At 33.2% G+C, this 24,890-nt stretch overlaps 1 protein-coding gene across 5 annotated transcripts in view; it reads right to left on the bottom strand.

Annotated features, from left to right (window-relative positions):
• The window catches only part of robo1 (roundabout 1), a 170,445-nt gene that overhangs the window by 56,630 nt on the left and 88,925 nt on the right, over window positions 1-24,890 (bottom strand). For all 5 annotated transcript variants that reach the window (XM_070647020.1, XM_070647015.1, XM_070647018.1 and 2 more), the window contains 3 exons: window positions 24,403-24,521; window positions 24,156-24,333; window positions 1,353-1,491 (listed from right to left, as the gene is read on the bottom strand). In XM_070647020.1, the coding sequence (XP_070503121.1) occupies window positions 1,353-1,491; window positions 24,156-24,333; window positions 24,403-24,521 (436 nt within the window). The remainder of the gene's footprint in view (window positions 1-1,352; window positions 1,492-24,155; window positions 24,334-24,402; window positions 24,522-24,890) is intronic.

Genomic DNA, 24,890 nt, shown 5'->3' with positions numbered 1-24,890 from the left:
TAAAGAAATACGTTAGAACTAGCCATCGATTACACATTGAATACACAAGAATCTGAACATAGTACCGAAATTCGGCACGAAATTTGCGTGACTTTGGCACTAAATCGGTGGCACACCGTGTTGGAATCGGATTTTTTAACAATTGACTGACTTATGGCTCCTCGAGAGTTGCCATCAACTAGATGTAACGTATTTATGTCCACTCGGGTATGACCCAAATTTAATAGGACTCCTGGTAATCTGGACTCATTTTTTGACTTTAATTCTGATTTAGTTGATGTTATGTCTAGAATGGAGGGTGGAAAGTGCATTTTCAGTGTGCCTGGACTCTGAAAAGCTTAAGAATTTGACTCGGATGAAAATGCACCACATGATGGAAGTTATCATTGTGAATGACATGAAGATTAGGATTTGAACCTAGCTCTGATACTAAATTTATAACTACAATCATGTTTGCTTGCTTTTCTTGCCCTTCTATAGAGCAAATTGGAATCAATGAACTTCAATAAGCATGCTGGCTCAATTTTATTGCGCTCACTGTTTACCAGCTCTTAAATTTCAACGACATACTGAATATTTTGAATGAATGCTTCAAATAAATTCACAATTTATCACGGTTCCTTCCCATTACAGTCTCTACATCAACTAAGAACCCCTAAACTCTCAAAAATATAACAAATGGAAAAAGCACCGAATGATGATTATTGTTCCATACTATTCACCATATACCCTCACATTATTTCAGGTATAAATACCAAAAAATATCGATTCTAAAATGAAATCTCTCGCTAGATTTAAGCACAGCATTTGAAAATTTAAATTTATGCTGAATATCCTCTTAAAAAGTTTTTTTTCAAAAAATGTCTATAACGTGAAATTTTCAGCAATTTACCGTAATGAGATATTAATGATATTTTGTAATTTTAGACATAAGTACATGTAATCAATCAATCACGTTGTCTTAAGGAAGGAGTGCACATAATTAATCCTCGTACTGATGATGTGTATGTTGAAGATAACAAACTCATTACGTAACGGAACCGATTTAAACGTTAAGGAAAATCTTTCATTAATATCCATCTATCCAAATGCAATCAATTTTATATTCAATTTCCACCAAAAAAAGAATAAATATTATTTTTATGGCTATATCCATCCGCCCTGAATTACCCTTTTTTTCTTGCCTTTTAACAATAATTTTCTCGGCAATTTTGGAAAGCGAAAGTGCACCACATAAATATCCTTCATGCCTTTTTTTTTTATTCTCTATTTTACCCTTACTGCCATATCAAGGCACAATATACGTGTATGGATATGTAGCAATAACATGAAAATAAATTTTAATTTATTACCTTCCTAGTGCTATATTTCCATTCTCCTTACGCCATAAAATTTGCGGTTGTGGATCGCCCGTAACTGAACAATGTAACTGAACCGTCTGTCCCGCAAGGATGCTCGCATTCGACGGCTCTTTGATAAATGATGGTTTAACTGTAATGAAATAGGAATGAGAAAAAGCTTATGATTAGCATTTTTGTTATTTGAATATAATTTGTATGCAGAACAAAAAAAAACTGGAGAACTTTTGCCACCTTTGCATGACATTTATGCTTGAAACATTTCTCGTAGTTTTACGCCCTTGTGAATTTTGCAATTTTATGCATGAATAATAATAATGAAAATTATGGAGTAGAGTTGATACACTTTTTTCAGCGACTTTATGACTATCTGCAGTGTTGGATCTAAACTTAATATTGTTATGAATTGAGTGGATAAGTTGGGAAGTAAAGATGTGGCTCTAGCGCATTTTTTAAAGTAGTCGATTTTTCGCATTACAATAGTAAGTGAATGGTACCTAATTAGATTCAAGTGATTTAAGTTTGAGACAATCCTAGGTTATGTTGATCCCATCTAAAGAGCCCATGCTAAGAGTTCCTATCCGGAAAGTAAACTACTTGGAAATGTCTGAAAATTCGGATCTAAGCCGACTTGACTATTGGCTGAAGTCGAGTTTAATCGAATCTGGGCTCTAATGTTCTTACTCTGAAGGCACACGACGTAGAAATAGGCGAAAATCTGAATCCAGGCTAACTTGATGGCCTGATATCCGATTTCACCTTTTCTATATTGAAGTCTGATTCACACTAGCCTGGTGTCAGATTTTCTGACATTTCTACGTCGTGTGCTTTACAAGTTAGTGTCTTGACTTTGCCGAATTCTTTATATTATGCTAACTAAACTCAAAAATTCCCCAAAACCCATAATGTCAGCCCTATATATGAACCACCTCCCCAAACCCTTCAAACCTTGTCAAAAATGACTCAAAAATACCCTGACATTTTCAAAACTTTCCATTCAGACATTATGATTGACACCTTCATGAGCAACATTTCATCAATTCTCGAAAACTCCTCCACAATTCCTTATAATAAACCATAAAAATATTTCTCATGCTAAATATCAACATTAAAAGAATTTTTCAAAAAATTGTTAATAAAAACGAAACAGCAATGAAGACAACCAGAACAGAACACAAAAATATATCTCATATCTAAGGATGAGAACTTGCCGCAAGGATAACTATTTTACATTTTTGATGAATAAAATTAAATTTAATAAAAATTCTTTATACATATTATTTTTTTTGGTTGTGGATGAAAGGTAGACCAGAGAAGCCAGCAAACGATGCAAGAAGAAAAACTTTTTTATGTCTGTGGGTAGTTGCTTTTAATAAAATTTACGCTTCTTCTTCATCACAACTGCCATTCAGCATGAGAATATAAAAAAAACTGGTAAGCAAGCAACAAAGGATGAGGCGACAGGCAGTGGAGTAAAAAGGGTCAGTCAGTAATGTGGCTGATTTTAAAGGCACAAAAAAAAAATCTTGAGGCAATGTTATATTGAATGTTCTTCTTGCTGCTGCTCATATGCATATGAATATCATCATCATGAAATATAAGATTACAGATTTTTGAGATTGCGATCAGCAGCACACCCAAAAAATATTGAGTACAAGTATGTATAAATAAAATTAATAATATAATAATTGTCAATTGTCAATCTATGAGTGCGTCTGTTTCGTTGTCTGTATATCTATTCGGATATCTGTGTTCGTTTGTCTGTTTGTTTTTCTAACTGCTTGTCTGTCTATCTGCTTGTCCGTCTGTCTCCTAGTCCACATATCTGTTTGTCCGTCTATCTACTTGTCCATCTGTCTGCATGTCTTCCTATTTGCTTGTCCGACTATTTGCTTGTCCATCTGTCTCCTTGTTCACCTATCTACTTGTCCGTCTGTTTGCATGTCCGTCAATCTACTTGTCCGCCTGTCTCCTTGTCCATCTATCTGCTTGTCCATCTGTCTTTTTGTCCGCCTATCTGTCTGTCTGTCTATCTGCTTGTCCGCCTATCTACATGTCCGTCTCTCTGCTTGTCCTTCTGACTGCTTATTCGTCTGTCTTTGTCGGTCTATCTGCCTGTTCGTCTGTCTCCTTGTCCGCCGGTCTGTTTGTCCCTCTGACTGCTTGTTCGTCTGTCTGTTTGTCCATCTGTCAAACTGTCCGCCTATCTACTTGTCCGTCAGTATGTCTCTATCTGCTTGTCCGTCGTTCAAAATGTCCATCTTCCACCCCTTACTTGATCCCCTGAACCCCCTAAGAATCATAAGTAATCATCCCATTATGCTTCCCGTCATACTTGACGGGCAACTTAACAACCTTAACATATTCATACATGAATTAAAATTAAGATTCATCGCAATGAGAGGAGATGAGGATAAGAAGAGTAACAAAAAAAAAAAATAAGAATTTATTGGCTGTAGGCATAAATTATTAAATTACATTTCTGCTGCCATTCCTACATACACCGTAAATATGATAAAAAAGAACAAATTCATAAATTTATGAACTTAATGTAAGGGAGCAGGAATGTGTCTCGTATTTTTTGAACGTTGATAAAAATCTTTCTTTGTAACGTGAGTTGAATATTCGTTAGTCGAAAAGAATAATCGAGAGACTGGCTAATGTTGCTGTTGCCTTTTTCCTGTGTACGCGCTCGCATTCAAAGCGATTTCATTTTCGGGTATGGTAAATGAAAATTTTATGCTCTTTCTTGTTTGGTGGGCCTTTAAAGAAGTTTTCAATTTTAAATCGTGAATTTTTGAACAGTTTCTAAGGAGATGAAGCTTGCTTTAATTTAAGATAGGAAAATTCTATGGAGGTAGTTGATGATATGCAGGTTCATTTTGAAATTTGGAGGTTATAAATTATTTTAAATGTTAATGCGAATTAATGAAGATTTATTTTTTAAAGAAGTTTTTCAACCCTAAAATTTTAGTGCTCCTTGTAATTTAGTGCTTTAATGTTTAATTTTTATTGATAATAGCTCTTAGAAGGATGTAGCAGAGGTGAAATTTCAAAGCTGGTGTAAGACAAACAGTTGCAAAAGACAATTCAAAACATTCATAAGTGCTACTTTGAACCAGGTGTACGTTAGACTAGAACACGAAGTTGACTAAGATTTAGTATGGAATTGTTGACTTGACTCGATACAAAATTAGGAGGGAGATTTAAAAAATTTAAACTCATTATCAACTTTAACGTGGGCGAACCAAGAACTCATGGACAGATGCTGTTCATACAGATGACAATTCACTTGACATCTGTAATCAGTAGGCGGCAGCAAGCGAAAGAGCCAGCTTCAGACGTAACTAAGCGAGTCCTTGAATCACAATTGATCTGTACGATTGACAACAGCTTTATCGGCATAGTTGCACACCCTTTTTGTTTACATTAGCACAAAATTAATCACAATAATGTTTCAAATAATGTATTTATTTAAATTTACTGATATTCATGTGCTAAAAATGATTAATTTGAATAAAAGTAAGACATACTTGACAACTTTCTTTCCAAACGCTCAATACTGTCATTAACTAATCAATTCTTTTCCAAAAAACATCGCATACTATTTAGAAGACTAACGTTGAGTTAATCAATCAATCATTAAGCCAGCTGACTTGTCAGTACATCAATCTTCTTACCCTTTAATAGAGTTTATCAAGTTAAAGCTGAACTATATCCATTAAAGACTGTGATTGTTTAATTTTAGTTAGTGATATGCTGCAAATTATCACTTTTAATGTCTTAAGTTACTTGATAAAATTTTGTAAGGAACATATTTTGGGTTATTTAATACAATTCATCACTAAAGTTTGACACATTAGCATATATTGCTGATGTACATCAAAAGACCCTAAAAGTTGTCAGAATTAGGTCAAAATTAAATTTATTCTGAATTTTTAACCTTTATATTATTTGAAGTATATTTACCAAATTAAAATTCAGTGAAAAAAACCCTCAAAAATCCTTAAAAAATCCTCCATTATTCCACAATTGCCATAGGCCAATTCCTTGACAAATTCTCAATATGTATCGTAAAAATTCTTATCACTTCCAACAAAAAAAAAATGTAAATTTTTATAACAACAACATTATTGAAGATTATTTTAAAGATATAAAAGAAAAGTCTTCAAGTTTTTCATAAGGAAAAGTTTTTCCTTTGAAAATTCTTACACATATCAATGACGAGAATCAATTCACATCCTTTTTTTTGCTGTTCATCCCCTCGTTTGATGCTGAGTGTTAAAAAAAGATGAAAATTTCCATAATAAAATTATGCTAAAAAATCAAAATCAATTCAAAGCTAAGGCAAGGAAATTGTCGCTTTTTTAAAAATCAATATCTTCCTCGTCTATAATCGTGGCAAGATAAAAGAGGCAAGAAAAAGACAACAATGTCAAAATAGAACTAACGGGTAACTGAATTTCAATGAGCCTTTCTTCTTATTTTTCCTATTTAATACGCTGGCTTTTACAGCTTTTATATTGTCATAAAATATCACTTCTTTCTGCTTTACATCTCCTTTGCTTCCTTCATCTGTTCAGCTACAAAAAAAAATATATGGGATGGTTGTGTAAGTGCTTTGCTGCCTGTGAGATAGACACTGAATGTAAAAAAAATATATGCAAATTGGCAATTCATTTCAACTCAATACGCTCTATTTTTTGCTATTTTCATCAGTAAGCAGTAGCTGTAGGAACTTATTTTTGTTTCAAAACCAGCACTTTCGAAAAAAAAAACTTTACTTTTGTTATCTTCATTTTTTTGTGTTGTTGTGTGATTCAGTGGTGTCCTTAAGGGGATTTTGTGTGGGAATCTTTAAGTGGGGTACTTAAGGTTTGGTTGATTTGTTATCAATTGTGTGGAAATAGATTGAGTTATTGAATGGAGCTGTTGATTGATAGACATTATTGGATCTGATTTTAGACTGAGCATTAAGTCGACTTGAATATTGTATGGAGTCGGCATGGAGTTGAATTGACTCAAGTTGACCAATGCATGTAAATTCTGAGTCAACTTCGAGTTCTAGTATTAGTGATTTGGAAGAAGTAGTCAGCGATTGACAGAATATAGCACCATTTAAAGCACAACGTCATGTATCAGTCGCGAATGTGCCAATAAGCTCTTTCCGAATTAATTGTCAAGCGATGAGCGGAAAACCCAAACGGAAGTATCAGTTAAAGGTCGCCGTTCCCTTCGTTGCCGTATGAACTATAAAAACTGGAAGATGCCCTAATGGTTCCGTGATGGCTGATTTTGACTCAAATTTACGGCGAAAATGTGATTTGTCGCATTGTGCTGCTTAGCACAATCAAAGCTACTGATTTAATTTTTTGCTGTAAAAATGAACAAAAATCAGTCGTCACGTAGTCGTCAGGACATCTTCAGATATTTTAGGCAACACGACAATGTAGCGGCGCTACTAATTGCAGGTTACTGTACTCCAAAATAAAAAAAAATTAACAAAAAGCCAGTAATAATTTATACTATTTAGTAATGCTCACATTTTAGAAACTTTAGAGGGATTCGAACCATAACCTTCAATTTAATTCATCACAACTCCTAGAAATTACATTCAACTTATTCCAAATCACAAAAGCTTCCTGGCAATTTCCCCAATATAAAGCTCAATCCCACTTTTCAAAGAACCAACACAAAACTATCTCAAGGGCATCCTTTTACACTCAAAACTGTAGTAAAAAGAAGAAGTGAAAACCACAAAAAAGGATCGTCGACGACAGAGTAAAAAACTTTTTTCTCTCAGTTCTTTCCTTTTTTTGTGCCATTATTGATGTCGGAATAAAATGAAAATATTTTTCCTTTCCCTTTTTTTTTGTCCTCATTCTTTCTGCATCCCAGTTAACGTTACTGGTTCTCTCTTTTGTTCACAAAAAAGTTGGGACAAAAAAAGAAAGTCCTTTAATGGATGACAAAGAACGTAAAAAGTGGAGATGAAAGCATGCAGTGAGGCTTTAATATACTTAGCATGATTGTGCTTGAAGTGGTAAAACCTTTTCAAGCTTTACTTTTTTTCTGCTGTTTCATCATCAACAACATCAATAAATATGGGAAGTGTTTCAGATGTGAAGACAAAAGAAGACAAAAATTTATTAAATTAAAGCCCATTTGCCTTACTATTTGTACAGATTGGCATTTACCTTAAGGGGCGTCAAAATTATTTCAACTGCAGTGATTTTGACACATATTTACTTTTAAGCATGACTGATTGATCAAATGAAATAAAGACGATAATATACAGGAAATATTTTATGCTTTTGTGCTTCGCCTTCCCCCTCTAAAAAACCTATAAAGCTAACAACAAATAAATCTGTCTATTGTGCAAACAAATCGAATATTAATCATTGCCAATGATTGGAAATGGAAATCATTTTCTAGTCCTCGATTTTTTCTTCGTTTTCTTTTCTTTTTATTCTTAAATGTGTTGCTGTTTATTAGACTAATAATATCACTATACATAATGATACGAAGGATGTTGGAATGATAAGCGAAAAATTTATTATTTTTTGGATTGGAACGGACATGAATGGGGATGAAGTTTGGAGATTAAGTTGGGGATGTGTTGGGTGATGTAAGCGCAGTTTTTGATGAAGTAACTAGTCAGCCATTTAGTCGCATTATTAGTTGAATTTTGCCATTTATTTGGTTGAGTTCTGCTGATTTTTCGGCCGTTTATTGCTCAAATTGCTGCTAAGTAGACAAAAGCTGCCTAGAAAGTTGACGAAATTGGTCGAAATAATGAACCGCAACCATGATGAATTGGTTCATGAAGCAAAAGAACGTTTGGTATTAGACCCCAGAAAATGTAGAACCCTTTCACTTGTAAGCGTTAAATACGTTACCGAATGGTCCCTTAGTAGTGGTCAAATGATGTGTTCTGGCATACGAGTGCAAAGCTATGTTACAAAGAAGATTGGCCACCATTTTTGACTAAAATTTGCCTAAATGTCGCAATTTAGATGCCAGAATGCTTGCTGTCTCTGTGCACCTCAGGGCAATTTGGTTAAATTGTCCTAGAAGACTCTATAATGTCTTAGCAGCTAGTATACTTAAGTGGAGCTGGCTCTTGAAAGTAAGCTCATGGTCTGCTAGAATTGATCATAGAATATGTTATATCTCTAATATGTTCCAGAAATTGCGAACAAATTTCTTTAATAGCTGCTATCCCGATTCCATAGACAATCCTACAAATTACTAATCCCCGAAAAAATGCTTACTAATAAACTAGATTTCCTAATTCGTCTATTTTTTGTCTAAAGGAAATTGTGTACACAAATACAAACACACACACTCATTCTGGATCCCAAAAAACATTCCAATTTCTGTATGGGGAGATTTGAATGAGATTTGAAAAGCGCTATGTAAGCAGAATTCATTAACATCGATAAATTACCACTGATATTGTGAAAAGAATATTTCTTTTTTTCTCCATCGTCGCTATATTTCCTATCTATTATATACGCATACATTTTGCTATACAAAAATAATAACATGAAAATGTAAAGGAAGCGTATAGAAAGGGAAATGAAAAAGCTAAACATCAATCTATATATTTTTTTTTTCATATTATAGCATAACAGCCATGACACATATTCCCTCATTTCTTCATTTCCTTAACATCAGTGTGAGGATTCATTCATTTTTTTTCTACACTTACTTACAAAATCCAATATAGAACTTATCATAAGCTAAGAATATAACACATATATATCATCATAATAACACATCCAAGTGATGCCATTCTATTTGACATAGTGCTGACATTGTTGATGAGTAAACTGGTTGTTGCTTGATATATATTTAAGTAGATGCTGCTTCTTCTTCTACTTTTTTGGATAGAATGAAAAGCGTTGATGATTGAAATTGACATCCGAAGCATCTCAACATAAATTTATTTATTTTCATGTGTTGAGATTTTTTTTTTCTCTTTTTTTGTGTGCGGTGTAATGAAGCAGATAGACGAAAATTGAATTGAATGGCATTTTTTTTTTTTGCGATGACTAGAAAAATTTCGTGAAGGAGTTTAGAAAGATGAAAAAATGCTGAATGAATTATTAATTTTTATATTTTTTGGGATTTAAGGATAAAGCTCGCATTTGAGGGTTATTGAATTAGTCTGATGTCTAGAGCACGCAAGGAAGCAGCATCCTGAAATACTTCAGCTAGAGGAGCTTCAAGGTAGAGAAAATGAATGAAAGTAAGTATTAAGTTCAACAAGATTACTGTTTGTTGCATGTAAGGTAGCCTATGTTCGGTTGAGGGATACTGCAGTAACCAGGCCCTTTAATTGACAATACTTTAAAATCAATTTTGATTTGGTGCTTTTTTAACGACATACCTAAATTTCACAAGTGGATTAAGCTCAAGTTAAGCTTCCTCCATTTGGCGTTGGTAAATGTATTCCTAGTTTAGTTTGAAGGAGTCGTGACAAAGTCTTGAGAAGGATTGGGAAAGCCGAAGTCTGACTCCGAAGCTGATCAAGTGCCAAGTGTTTACCTTACCGTGGTATCTCCTGCTACCATTAAATGCATTAAGTGCGACCGAAGTCTGAGCCTAATATTTACTTGAAAGGATAGATTGAAAGACATAACACCTCATTTGAAGGTTGGCAGGCTCACAATCAGGATAGGAGATCGCAACAAAATGTTAACAGACCTAGACTAGAAACAACGACTCAAAACAGACGAAAAAGCCTTGAAAATAAGAAGACATTAAAACATCTTCAAAACTCAAATATTAAAACCAACTTAACAAATTAAATTCCCATTAAATTAATTATCATTTAATTTCATGCAATTCTGTTGATTTTCCATTCCTACATCCATCAAATTAAAAAAACTTTATAAATAAAAACTTTTCTGCAGACATGAATCTTCAACAGAAATGTTTTTTTTTTTTTATAATTTAATTTGTTGAAGAATTTCAATTAATAATTATTCGAGTATTAAGCAATTACTTGTAGTCTATGAGCCAAGGTAATTAATGTAAAGCCCTTAAAAAGTCCTCAATTTTCTACTCGGGTAATTTTTTTTATACCTCATGAAATTTGAAATTCTCATTTTTTTATTGTTTTTTCTACTTTGTAAATTTAATTCTTCTAGTTCTTATTTAATGGATGTAATGTTAGGAAAAAAGGTAAACGATTTTCACTGATTGGGTAATTTTTCATCTTTTTTTTAGAAAGATTGAAATTTTTTTGTTCTTTTTATTGTAAAGAAAATCTTATAAGTGGATTGAACATTAATCAAAAATTGTCATGGAAACTCAATGAACTTCTTTTTTTGGAAGAATTATGAAAAAGAATTGATAATGGAGGTACTTTTTGCTAAGTTTTTATGACTTTTCAGAGCTTCTTTTGGATACTATGGTGATGTCTATCGGAATGGTTGAGGGATGGTATGTCTTGGCAACCTTTTTAAGATATTTAAAACAATTTCTATGGCTTTAAAAACTTGTTGAAGAAGTTTAGAAAATTGTTTTTAGAAGTTAATTTCAAATTATTTTACATTTGTTCAAGTATTTTACATTCTATTAGGAAGCCAAATGGAGTCTGAATTCTGTTAAAAGTCCAAAGTGCCTGAATGGACAAAAATACATTTTAAATAATTGATGAACAGATGATGGCAGTACCAGTTGATGATTATTTCTAACGTATTTTTGTCCATTCTTGCTGGCTTCCTTTGAATTTCATCGCATTCTTTGTGTTGCTCGGATTCCAATTCCTCTAAAAATTCCATCTCATTTGATATTCACTCTAGATTGATTCTCAAACTCAGGAAGTACAAAGAGAATTTCTCACATCAAAGATCACAAAAACAAGTAAAAAGGTAGGCAGGCAATTTTAATAAATTTGAAATTCCAAAATAAATTCATTCATCCTAGCATTCATTTATCTAGATTTTGTTATGTATACATTACGTCATGAAAAGGAACGATTTTATGTGAGTGTGATATGCAATATAATGCGATCTAATGTAAATAGAATGTATACAAGTAAAATTCCCCAATTTAAATTGTTCCTTTTCATTTTTTGTTATATTGCTGTTCTTGGTTGTTTTTACCCCAGCATAAAAAGTAATGAAATTTGTTATGTGTAAGCCGATGAAAAAAAAATCAAAATAATTCCAACAATTGTAATTTTTTATCGTGCATGAAAATAAATTTAAAGATTAAATTTCAGTTGAATATTAGATTTCAGCCCGAATGACATAATTCCATGGTAGACGGGAAGATCCTTCCGATTTTTTTTATTTTGCGACCCAATAAAATGTTTCTTCCCCATCCATCAATGTTTCCCGACTCATTCATCTATATGCTTTGTAGACATAAAAAAAATATTTATACCGCAAGCTGCAAAACGCGATGGAGCATAAAAAAAATTTTTCATCCAAATGGAGCCTTTCTCAGATTAGATCCAATTTCAGATCCACAATAAAAATGTAAATAAAATATTTTTTTTTGTTGTTGTTCAAGTGCATAAAAATGTGAGAGATTTTTGCTGGATTAAAATCATGGCGTTAAATTTCTGTGGATTGAAGTTTAAAGTGAATTTTTTTTTGTGAGTTGAGGAATGTGCAGGATGAAGATGAATTGGTGCAACGGATTTAGGGGAATGGATTGGAATTTAATTGGGATTTTCTTTATACATTCCGGTTCTGGACTGATTTAAAAGCCTGTATCAGTAGTCGAGGAGACTGTCGATCTGACTTGATGGCTGACATAACATCAAATGTTTCATTTATTCGCGGTACTTCCTGTTTTCACTAAGAACACTACTGTCTGTCAAAGCTGCACTGGTCATACAAGTCTTGCTTGCCAAGAGCATTTGTAGGAATATTCAACGAAATTCTTCAAACCTGAACAGCATAATACTGCGAAATAAAACACAGTTGCAGTCAAAAAAAGCTTAAACTGGCATCATGGTGTCGATATGGCTATCCAATGTCTATCAGACATTTCAATGTTTATGCAGCCACATATCAATGCTCTATCGAATATGTAGTACGTCAATTCTTTACTTTTGACTTCATAACACCCAGTAGATTACTAGGTGGAATTGTCAGAGTACTATAAAGGCATCTCCTGCGATTCTATGACGTTTTGACATGAATGCGACAGCGTGGATTTAATCAAACATACATTTGGCAGCAAAAAACCAAAATTTTATCTTTAGGATTTAGCATCATACAACGAAAAGGTCAAAAATCTATCGCCAGGTCACCTTGACTCTGGCATAGGATCGAAATTCATCGAATCTGGTTTGAGTCTGGAGTCGTGCTGGGTGCCCTTTAGAAGTTAATTGAGATTGAACCCAAATTTTTAACTGCTTTTTCCACTACATTTAATTGATAGAATAACGCCTAATATCCCCAATATTATTTAAATTAGCTCAATCAAGCATAACTTTTCAAATCAAAAAATTTAATTCCCATCCCTAATGCCTCTCTCATTACACTCATTTCCAATCTCCCATTAATATCAAATTGCCCACACTTTACATTCTAAAAAAAAGAAATTCAAATTGAGTCCCCAGGATTTCATTTAAATTTTTACGGCCTTCACAATGTCAGCCATCATTTTATAACCCACAGGCTCAGCATAAATACAAATATGATGACACGCACACACACACACAAAACTTTTTCTCGTCCACAAATATTTTTCCCATCAAAAAAGTTATGCTTTTTTTTTTAAAGTCAACATCGAGTTGATGTCAAAAATGCGTAGCTATCATTTTTCGATCTCCTTTATGCTGGCTATTTTTGCGTTCATAAAAATAACAAGAATTGAGAGAAATGAAATAAAGGCAACATGAAGCATAGACCCGTGCATTGTTATTTTCCACATCGTTTACGTTAAATTTTGTATAAACGATAATTAGAAAGGAAATGCGCTTTGCTGATGTTATCAGGCAATGTATGAACAAATATATATATCTGATCTGAATATCTTGATTGGTATGAATTTATGCATGCATAATAGCAAACGATGATGTTTGTATTGATGAGCGTTGGGTGAAGAGCAGCTAGTCTGCATTGTTTGAAAATTAAAATTTATTATCGGAAAATTGAAAAAGTTTTGGCATCGACTAAAATTTTATTCTTAATTAATTATCAGTCAAAAATTTTGTCAAAATTAGCGAGAATAAATAGAGGACGAAAATATTAGTTTTGATGCTTTAAATTGGATCATTTGTCTTGATTAGAGGGTGAAGGTATTCAGGGTTAGGATGGGGTATTAGCTTTTATGCAACTTAGGAGACGGAGAGCATAGAATCTATACAGACAAAGATAATGCTTTCGAGAGCTTGCTCACCAAGTTGGTAAGCTGAGAGCACATTTGAAAGCTATTTGCTTGTTAGGGGCAGTTGGTATAAATATATGTGATATAGGGGGTCGAATATATGTGAAGCATAAACTATGTATGTTCAGGCTTACACCAAGCCTAAGACACTCATTTGAAAATTTTAGTCAATACGACAACTTAAAAAGAGCCTTATAAAGGCTCTCTTATAGACAAATTTCCTCAATTATGCACTCAGACTCGTCTAACACAGATGCAGCTTACTCAGACAAGGATCTGACAAAATCACAATTTTCGAAACTTTAACCACAGTGTTTAGCACAGTGGTGTGCAACCTGTGTGCCACTGCACAACATACGGCCCAAAAGGTTGTCCACCACTAGTCTAACCCTTGAATTAGTCAAGTCCTCATTAACGATTGCAATCTTATTCACCATTCCCGCCTTCATTTCCTTCTAATATCTCCCATTATACTCTCCAATCCACATCTGTCCATCAACATTTTTTTTCTATATTTTTTAATTTTCTCTATAAAATTCAAATTAAGATTAATTAACAGGCAAAAGCTTTTTATGGATAGAAAAAGAGTCATAAAAATTTTCTAAATTAATTAATGCTAATCAATTTTCATTTAAAATTATTTTATGGGAACTGATTTGGAGCAGTCGAGTCGGGAGCCTACGTTAACATTTAATTAATATAAATTAAATTAATATTCTTGAAACTTTATTTGGATCACATTTTTTATCAATTTTGGTGCGTGATAGCTGAAAATGGAGATTGTTTAATGTGGATAAATGAGATTAGATTCTGATTTTGATGCGTATGTTGATTTTCGGTGGAAAGAAGTTTTTATTATAGTTTTAAAAATTTAGAAAATTCAAAAAAAAAAACGCGAATTCAATTGGTATGAAAATTTTATAATATAAATCGTAGGACTTGAACCTTCAAAATTTTCCAATCAATTTAATAATTTAGTAATACAATATTACCTACAATTACCTCCAAAAACTCATCCGACCAATTCCCAACAAAAATTCAAATTCAAATATATTTTATATAAATTTTCAAATCTCATAATAAACTCAATTATATCCAAAATAATTCATCAGAAAAAATCCTATTCCATTATTTTATTTCTAAAAAAAGCTTAATTTTTACTCTAAATTCAATTTTTCATTTTGAACACCCAAATGAATATTGATGAGTAGGAGAATAAAAAAAAGATGTGCAAATTTAATGACTTAATTGAAATTGCGTGAAAATAACGGCAGTGGAAAAAAAATCATAATATGAGGAATTTTCAACAAAAACTAAATTCAATGTGTCAGAATAATGCATAGACTGAGCACATGAAAAATCCAATTTTTTTCCGTACGAAATGAATTAATGCAGAGACGCATGATTTTATCATGAATTGCAGCATATTTGAATTAACAGAAAAAAGGAGATTTGTGATTATTGGATTTTTGGTATTTGATGCTGTATAAATTCGAAATAGCAGTGCCAAAGAGAATGAAAGATTTTTTCAATGTTCATGTCACTTTCTGCAATGTCTAAAAATTGATGAGAAATTTAAATTGTGCATATCTTTTGCATGCTCAACATTAAATTGAGTCAAATCATCATCATCATCAGCAGTTGAATCAGGAAATGAATGAAAAATCCTTTAGTAGATTTTGAGCAAAAAATGACAAAAAAACTTATATAAAAAAGCTTTACAAAAACGAAATTTTTTTCGTAAACATCAGGATTTGAACCAATGACTTTTCACATTGAAAGTTTTAATTATACTTCTGATACATTGTTAATTAAGACAATAGCTTTATTTATATGTTGGTGTTTTGTAACAATACGATTTATTCATCTTAGCACCAAAAACCCTTATAATCTGGAAAAAGAAGTGGTATCTCTTCCTTAAATGTCTAAAATAAATTCTTTTACCGAATATTCATGTGAAAAATATACAATGACACACGTCATCAAAAATATGAACTGGGGACAGCTTCATGTCAACTTGATGCCTGTTCCACGACTATTACGGCTTTCATCTAACTCAGGGGTGGGCAACCTGTGTACTGAGGCACAAGAGTTTGTCTCACATTTCTTAAAAATCCCATGAATCGGTCTCCTTGTGCAGTTTCAGTCCCTGATTACCACCAAGTTGTGCCATAAAAATAAAAGGCTGCGAAACCACTGATCTAACTGGACATCAGCCTGCTCTACCCTGACATCACCCTGTTTCTGAGTTCTTTTCATTTACACTTCCCAGAATGCTTTACATCACCTCCCAATTTAAAATTCCCAAAATTAAACCAACCCTGCCCACTTCACAGCATGAGGCACCAAAAAAAAAAAAAAGATTCTGCAAACTCATCCAGAAAAATGACAAAAAGCATATTCGACATGAAAACTCAACAACGACTACATAGCAATATTCATTGCCATTGTATGTGATTTATGATTGCAATTTTCGTGTCATTTCAAGTGATCATCAAGAATGGAAACGTACAGCATCAGTCAGTCTAAATGGAGATAAGCAAACCGTCTGAAATTAAAAAAAAAAAAAGCCTGGGAAAATAAAATTTCCTGTCGGCAATAAATTGACGTTTATGTCATATTTTCAAATGTATTTATGTTATGCTGGACATGTCCAGTGGTGTTGGTTACTTTCGACATGTTTGAAAAAAAAAATTTAATTAAAATATTATATCCCACAATGAATATGCCTAACAGTGTCAACATTATTTACGGAAGCGAAGGCTATTGGATACATGTGAGTTGGAGGGCAATGGCACATAGTAAACAAATAAATCACAACTTTTTTTTTTTGCTGTCCTCTCACTTAAATGTCGAAATAAATTAGAGTTGTTGCTCCTGCTTATTATCATTTCAGGTCAAATTTTTTATTATATATTTTATTTTTTGACATATGCAAAATGGGGGCTAGTTTGGGAATGATGTGTAGGAATAAGAGAGGATTATGAAATGAGTTATCCGAAGAGTATTGGACAGAGCTTGAAGTCGACTCGGATTTTGTAATAAAAAGTCGACTTGAGTCGATTCGACTTCATACAAAATTCCAGTCGACTTTGAACTCTGACTCGGGTCAAAGCTTAAGGCAGGGTATTCAATGCAATTTAATCATACGTAATTAGTGGTTCGGGACTACAAAAATCAAGTGGATGTAACTGAAAATAGCAAAAAAGCATCCAAATCTGATTGACAACGAGCCAGATTCGTTGACTAAAGATACTAATAATCTATATCCTCGGCAATTGTTACTTTTCACTGTAACTCTCTTAATTTGGACAAAATACCTCATTTTGTTACGAGTTTTTGGGGCAAAAATTCTAAAATACCCAATTTTCTTGCTAAATCTCTACTATTGATGTCCTATTCTGGAGCTTTACTATAACAGATAAACAGCTTGCTCTCAAGCGCTTGCTCTACATGAATATACTAATTGAGCATGCTCGCAAGTGTGCTTTCAGCTCACTCTAACTCTTTGTCTTTCAACCCGAACAGCACAATGTGGCGAACCGCCAAAATCAGCCGATATGGCAATATCAAGGCAACTGTGCATCTTACCGTTAATACGGTAATGCAGTGGTACCTAAACAATCACACTCTGTTGATTTAGCAATATCAAGTTCCGATAAAAATTGATATTGATTTATACAGGCCTATGACGACCTGATTTCTTAATGAACATCACAAATGAACAACCCCAATGCAGCTCATGATTTTTGTGTGTATTGTCTGGTTTATATACATATATATTTTTAAATAACATTTTTCGACATGCAATTTTCATCATTTTCGGGGTAGGTGGAGTTGAATTTAATTCCAAAATCAGCAAAAATGTCCAATTTATTTTATGCATGCTATTATTTTATGAATGAAAATTTATCCTCGAATATTTTTTTTGTTGCAAATTTTCAGTTGAGGTAACAAAAAAAAGGATGATGATTTATGGGGCTTTGTGTATAAATTTGTCTCGAAAATCATAAATCATCATGAAAATTCCCATGTACAATATCGTCTTATTTATTTTCAAAACTAAGTAGACATACTTGCTCTTTTCCTTCATATCTATTGATCATGTCTCTCTTTCTCCGTATTCTTTGTGAGATCCTTTTCATTTCCTTAGTCATGTACATTTTCATATTATTGCAAAATCATCGAGATCGCTTTCATTTCGATGTCTGAGATGAAAATATTTTTTTTTTGCTGCTTCCTTTTCTTACTTTCCTTTTTATTATTAAAAAGGTTTCTACTGTCATGGCATAAGTAGAAGATGAGAAAGTTTTCTTTTGTGCTTTTTTTAGTTTGTGGAAATATTCTTTAATGGAGATTTGAGAGTTTTGGGACTGTTGAATGCAGAATAGGCTACAGAAATTGGGTGAGTTGTTGAAAATGTACGGGAAAATTGGTATTTGTGGGGATAGTGAATTGTTAGCATTGCCTAGTGGAAAATGCTCCTCGAAATATCTTAAAAGACAGTGACATTAGTGGCTTAAATAGTAGAGCGTTGGTCTTCGGTCCCAAAAATCACTATTTTTGCCTGTTAGGGTTATTTACGAGATCTAGGGCAACTGAAGTTGACTTGAATTTGACTTTAAATCAAGTCGACTTGAGATGACTTTTTCATACAAAATTCGAGTCGCCTTCGAGCTCTGACACCAAAACTAGTTAAACTTCATCTAAATCCCCACTTAAACTTATTAAAATTAGATGCAATCCCTACCCAAAAAATTCCAGCACACCCTCCCTAGCACAATAAACTCCATCACCATCCAACCCTCCTTATTCATCCATCTTCCAAAATAAATCTCAAAATACTCCCCATTTTTCCTTAAAATTTTATCGATTTTCATCTTCATTTTTCAGCGAAATTAAATTAGAAAGCAGAACTTCCCTTACCCTCCCGAGTCAAATAAATTCCATCGCATTTCTCTCAAAATCATTTCATTCTTCCACAACATCTAACAAATTACACAAACGATTTTTCTTCCTTTTTCTCAAAGTCTCGATGTAAAAAAACAAAGCAAAATTTCGCTAGTAATGCACAAATTTAACTTCATACATTTTTATTTTGTTCCTTTAATCATTCAACCGAGGCAGATCCAAACACTATACAAAAATGCCATCATAATGCAGTCGGGGGAGTCGTTACGCTTTATCTTCTTTTATTGTCAAATTAAATTTTTGTTCTCTTTTTGTGAGACTTTGCAGAACAAGAATGAGGAAAAATGCTAACGAAGCTTTCGAGTCAGACAATCTACAAAGAAAGTGCATAAGAAAAATAAAATCATAATAAAACATGAAAGCAAGAAATGCATTTTGTGCAAAAAAAAGTACATGAAATAAAAAAGTTTATTCCTTTTTTTGAGTGTGGATTGGATGGAAAAAATTTACTCTCTCACGGGAGTCATTTTTAGCTGATTTTGCAACTATAAGGAGAATTTTTGATCAGGATTGAGTTGAGGGAAATGAATGAAAAATCTTTTGTGAGATAAGAGATTGGTTAGGTAGATTTATGGATGAAATGGGGGAGGTTGGGGAATTATTTCTGTCATATTAGAGTTGATTCTGTCTCATGTGAGTTAAGGTACACAATTGGGTACAGAGAAGTGAGTTGGATAGTCGTTATATATGGATTTATACAAGCATTCTCAATTTCTGGGGTTTGATCATTTTCAGAAATTCTCAACCTTGCCTATTTGCTTACTTCTTTAATTAAGACGCACGTAGGTTCATTGTCAAGCCTAGAGAACGTCTAAAGTCAGCACTATCCTTCAAAAACTTCTGCCAGTTTGGATTTTTAGGGACTTTAAGGATCTTTTTAGGGATCTTATAATATTTACTTCATGCTGGAGTTCTTGAGGTCCAGTTTTACGATTTTGGAATTCAAAAAAACGTGGAAGAGCTCGAAGTTTATTCCGATTTTATATGGAAAGATCGATTTGATTCGACTTGATTCCATACAAAATACGAGTCGACTTCGAGCTCTGTTACGTAGTCATGAGAGTGTTTAGTTTGGTTCAGAGGTCACAACTCCTTAAAAATGACAAAATTCTTCATTTTTCTAGGGTTTTTCCAAACATAAATCCAATACCCTTCCTTAATTCATACAAACCCACGGTCCCTCCCCATCTGCTTATCTCAAATATTTTGGAACAACGTCATTCGAGATGATAACCTACAAGAGACAACGATGACTATATGATAGCATGATTCATAACGACAACAACCTAAACTCCCTCAAAAAAGCCCTATAATCCCCTCAATCATCCCAAAATTACCACAACATACATTTTTCATACATTACATCCATGTATGCTTAGACACATCCATTCGCTTTACATCATCACAAGCACACAAAAAAAAAAGAAAAAGCTAAGTAGAAAAAGAAGCGAGATTTATGTGAAAATGCATTAAGAGCCCCCGGTGACTTCTCGTCTTTAACATTAATTCCTCTTACTTGCTCTTCTATCTACAAGCTCTTTACATACATACATATATTCCGCGAAATGTGTTTTAAATTAAATAACGTAAATAAATGTGCACAAGCATGTAATTGTAAAATTAACTTCCAGCTCCATTAACTGAAAGAATATCCAGTATGATAAAATAATAATAATAATTTTGCTCATGGCAATAGAGGTAAACATAAACTGTGAGTAAGACAGCAATTGGCTATAAAAAAATGTATGAATTATGAATAATTGACCGTCTTGGGATATTTCTTTCGCTTTATGCACAAATTGTGTCCAAGATACTAGAAAGTCATAAAAGCAAATAAACAGCAGTTTGTAATCAGAGATTAAACATGAGCGATAGTCTCAATTTTAGATGTTAAGCATCATAATTGTAATACTTAATTGCTTATCTCAAGCCAATCTTTATCATACCCATGTACTTAATACAATAATTTATTATCTCATTTTACAAACAACCGACAATTTCTAGCTTGAGATGGAGCGAAACGATAGACCTTAAATGTGATATATATTTGCGAAAGATTTAAAGCGGTGAAATTATTTTTGAAAATTTATATGGATGTAAATTGTTGGGAGAAATTGGAGTATGCCGAGGAGCATATGCTGTGGGTCTTTTAGGTATGATGATGTTAATGTCTTAATAGATAATCGAATCTAATTAACGTTTATTGTTCGATATAGCATCGACGATAGAGCGATAGAGCCAGCATCAGGACCCGACTGTGGGAGGTCATGGATCACACTGGATCTGTACGGCCAGTGAAGTAAGTAAGTAAGTAATAGCATCGACTAACCAGAAACTGTTACTCTCGGGATAAGCACAAATGCTGCACATTCACTATTACTGTGTCCATGTCATAGATTGGATTTACTAAGTAAACACTAACTCGATACTGAATTACAAAGCTTAAGATGCCTGATAGGCTAAGCTGTACTTGGTTTTGTTAAAATGGCATAGCTTATAACTATACAAATCTAGATTCGAAACTCAACAAAGCTAGTATGAGTTCCGCTCCGTCCCTGATTGGATAAAAATACGTAATAACTGGTGATGGTAAGTTAATGTCTTTTTCCAACGTATTTATGTCCACTAGGGGTTGCTGTACTAACGAAACGAACTGAAAGGCTGGCTTAGGTGTCTGACAAAGGTGCCTGAAGCTGAAGGAGGTGTCTGACAACATCATGTAGTTCACCGCATTGTTCTGCTGAGAATGCATTCCTTTATAGGCATATAAACACTTAAGGTATAAATCCTAATCCAAATTCCTAAACTCAATATCAAATCATCCTTATCATTTCCAAATTAAGTTCCTTTACAACACAATTCCATCCATTAACCTTCCATACATTCATCCATAATCCTCAAAATATTTCACACCTAATTCCAAAAAAAATTCCAACTGAATTATCTTCCCTTACGTCATTTCAAAATACTCATCAATTCCACATCTGGATCGCATAATTTTTTCGTTCCACTCAATTACTTTCCGATTACTCAGCAATAATAAACTTCACTTCCCCAGCTCGGGATTTTTTTATTTTTATGACTTTTTTAAAAACTCATTAATTTCACCTCCTTCATTTCCACTTAGACACAACAAAATATGAATATACCTTCACAATTTTTTTATTTTATAAGTCTGCGTTATGGACAGTTTTTATGGCTTTTAAGAAGATTGAAAAGGAGAAGTAAAAAAAAAACTTTAATCGGCTGAATGTCAGCAAGTTTACATCATTAAGACTTGATATGAGGCGAATCGATGAAATATTTAGATTATTCAGGCTTTCCAGGCTATAATAAAAAGAGGAGTCATGCCATAAATTGGATTAATTTAATTAAATATGTATGAGACTAATTTTTTTGATTGAATGATCCAGAAGACAGCATTTTTATCAGCGTTGAAAGTTTCTAATCGTCAACTTATTGCCATTTCTTTTTTAACACTTCCCATATGGATTAGAAATCTCTTTCTTGCGAAATTCGATCAAGGTCGTGTCTTTTTTACTCCTTAAGAAATATTTTGCATGACATTTTTTGTCGAAATTTTACCATTGTCGTAAACTAGATTTTTACATCTTTAACAAAAATTATTGATTTTATGAACGAATATTGTCAGATTATGGATATAAAAATTTGAATTTTATTGAGAATATCCACAAAAAGAGTCTTGAAGACAATCATGAAGTGTCAAAATGTTGTGTGATATTTTTATGATTATGATGGGTATGAGCTCATTGGATTATTTACATCTGATTGTACAATCTACATCCTAGTGGATGGCTAAGGCTGAATTTTTGTGGAATCGTGGGTAAACTTGGCTTACTGACAGCTGTACAGAAGGAGGCATAGCAACAAAAAAATATGCTAACAGAAATAATTTACGTTTTAGCTAAGAACAGAATCCTGTTCAACTGCTTTATAGCACAACAATACCACTACGGTACTTAAGAGCGGTTTCTTTGCCTGTTAAGAAACGCACTGAAATTCACAGTGGATCAATAGGAACTAATCATCATCATAATAAAAGAAATTTAGTTGCAATGACGATCAGCTTCATCATACATGATTGTTAACAGTCAAGTTTAATTCAAGACAGTAATAGATTGTAAGATCGATTCTACTCCATATAGACCTTTTTATATTCGAGCGACACGAAAGAATAAGGCTCCACCATGGAGCTTTTAAGGCTCCATTTAGTGTTACTCGAGACATTTCGAGTCGAATTCCACTCTGATTTTCCCGAGCAGTACAATCTATCGAACTGCATTTTCGTTTTATCTAGATATTGACTAAGGTCAGGAATATCATAATACAGATATCATCATCTGATCATCAGATCATGAACCTTGTTTAAAGCATAAATATGAAAATCAGCTGATATTCAAATATATTTAAAGCCATTGACAGGGAATTTGAATAATTTTACACTTAATTATTTTATTATTTTAATCCGTCAAAAAATTATGAAATATTTCGGAATGTCTTTATAGAATTACGTTAACCGAAACGAATGCGGTGTGAAAAAGTTGGAATATGGTGTTTTCAGACAAGCATGATTGTAGGATGGGGCTGAATTTGGCAAAATATGGATTGAAGTCAGAATCACGTCGGAGTGGAAACACTATTTTCAAGGGTTTGCCAAAATAAGATGCACAGACCAGCATAGATGCAAAAAAGTAAAATCAGAAACTGCCTGCTCAGGCCTGCAGTTTTACGGCTAGCAATACTATTTTATGATTATTGGACGCCATGTGCTTATTAGGCTAATTCTGTGTTAACAATCTTGTTCAATTCTGCAATTTACTTTCTGCAAATTACTTCCAGCAATCTTAACCCAAGAGTAATCAGCGCCAAAAAATTAACAACAAAATTGCCAGCCCAGCACATTATTTTACCTATCCAAGACTTAATAACCACAACATTTCTTAATAAAGACAGCCTTATCGTCTCACAAAAAAAAGTATCAAAACACCAAATCATACTTAAATGACCCAAAACAAGCAATCACACTCACAATAGGCCATAAAAAATTTCTAGCTCTCATTTCTGCTTAATTTAGTCGCATATCGTGAAGAAAAAATATAAAAAAAAAGTTCTGACTTTTCTGAGAAAAGAAACGAAACTCAAAATTACCGAAAAAAGTCACAATTGTTTATGCTTTAATTACGAAAAATAAGTAAGAAGTGAAAATTCCGTTACATTACAACACAGTCATATAGTGACCGAATATAAACGATGGTCATTAATGTCCATAAATCTCTTTCTAATTAAATGTTGTTATAGCCAACGTCTATTACTTCTCTTTTTTACAACCCAAACATCTTTTTATAACTTCTTCTTATTTTTTTTTTTTTGCTTTATTCATGCTGATTTATATGATAGGCGCCTTTATATATTCTCTTTTGGTTTATGAGTCATAAGAACACTTACCTTGGACAGTTAATTTAGCCAACACGCTCTCCTTACTTGCCACCATGTTCGATGCCACGCACACATATTTTCCTTCATCAATCGTTTGCACATTATTTATCAGCAAGTTACCACCATCGACTATACGCAATCGATTATTACGACTTCGTATATCATCTAAATCAATCCAGACACCATCCTGTGAACATTAATTGATTTCAATAAATTGTAAAATTCATTCTTGTCAATTTTTGTTGTTGTTGCTTACCTTTTTCCATTCCACTTTTGGCTCGGGATTACCTTTCGGTGGACCACATTCAAGTAATGCTGTTTCACCTGCCGCAACGCGTGTATCTTTTGGCTCCACGCGGAAATCATCGCGTAAAACTGCAAAAATAAGATAAATGAAAAGAAATTTTTAAGTCCATGAGTTTTTTTCGTGTGTTTGTTGTTTGTGGCTCGTTAGCGATAACAAGATTAAATTATAGCCATCATTATTATTATAGGCCTGTTTTATATGTGAACAATAAAACGATAAATTAAAAGATCTTGAGAAGCAAAAAAGAGAAATTGCCTGCAAATTAAGTCAAATTTGAATGATCAAAAGAAGCCTTTTGTGGTTGGAATTATAAGGTGATTTGGGATAGATGATGAGTTTGGTGTGATTTTATGAGGTTGTGGTCTTTGCAGGGATGTAGGTGAAAGGGAGATTTGAGGGGTGATATGATACCTGGAGACTTGAAAGTTCTTCGAAAT

The sequence above is a fragment of the Chironomus tepperi genome, unplaced genomic scaffold, assembly GCF_022539635.2.
Source record: "Chironomus tepperi strain 1889 unplaced genomic scaffold, CSIRO-AGI_Ctep_v1 contig_369, whole genome shotgun sequence".
NCBI lineage: Eukaryota > Metazoa > Arthropoda > Insecta > Diptera > Chironomidae > Chironomus > Chironomus tepperi.
The sequence above is the reverse complement of the archived record's forward strand: the minus strand, read 5'-3'. Positions and strand labels throughout refer to the sequence as shown.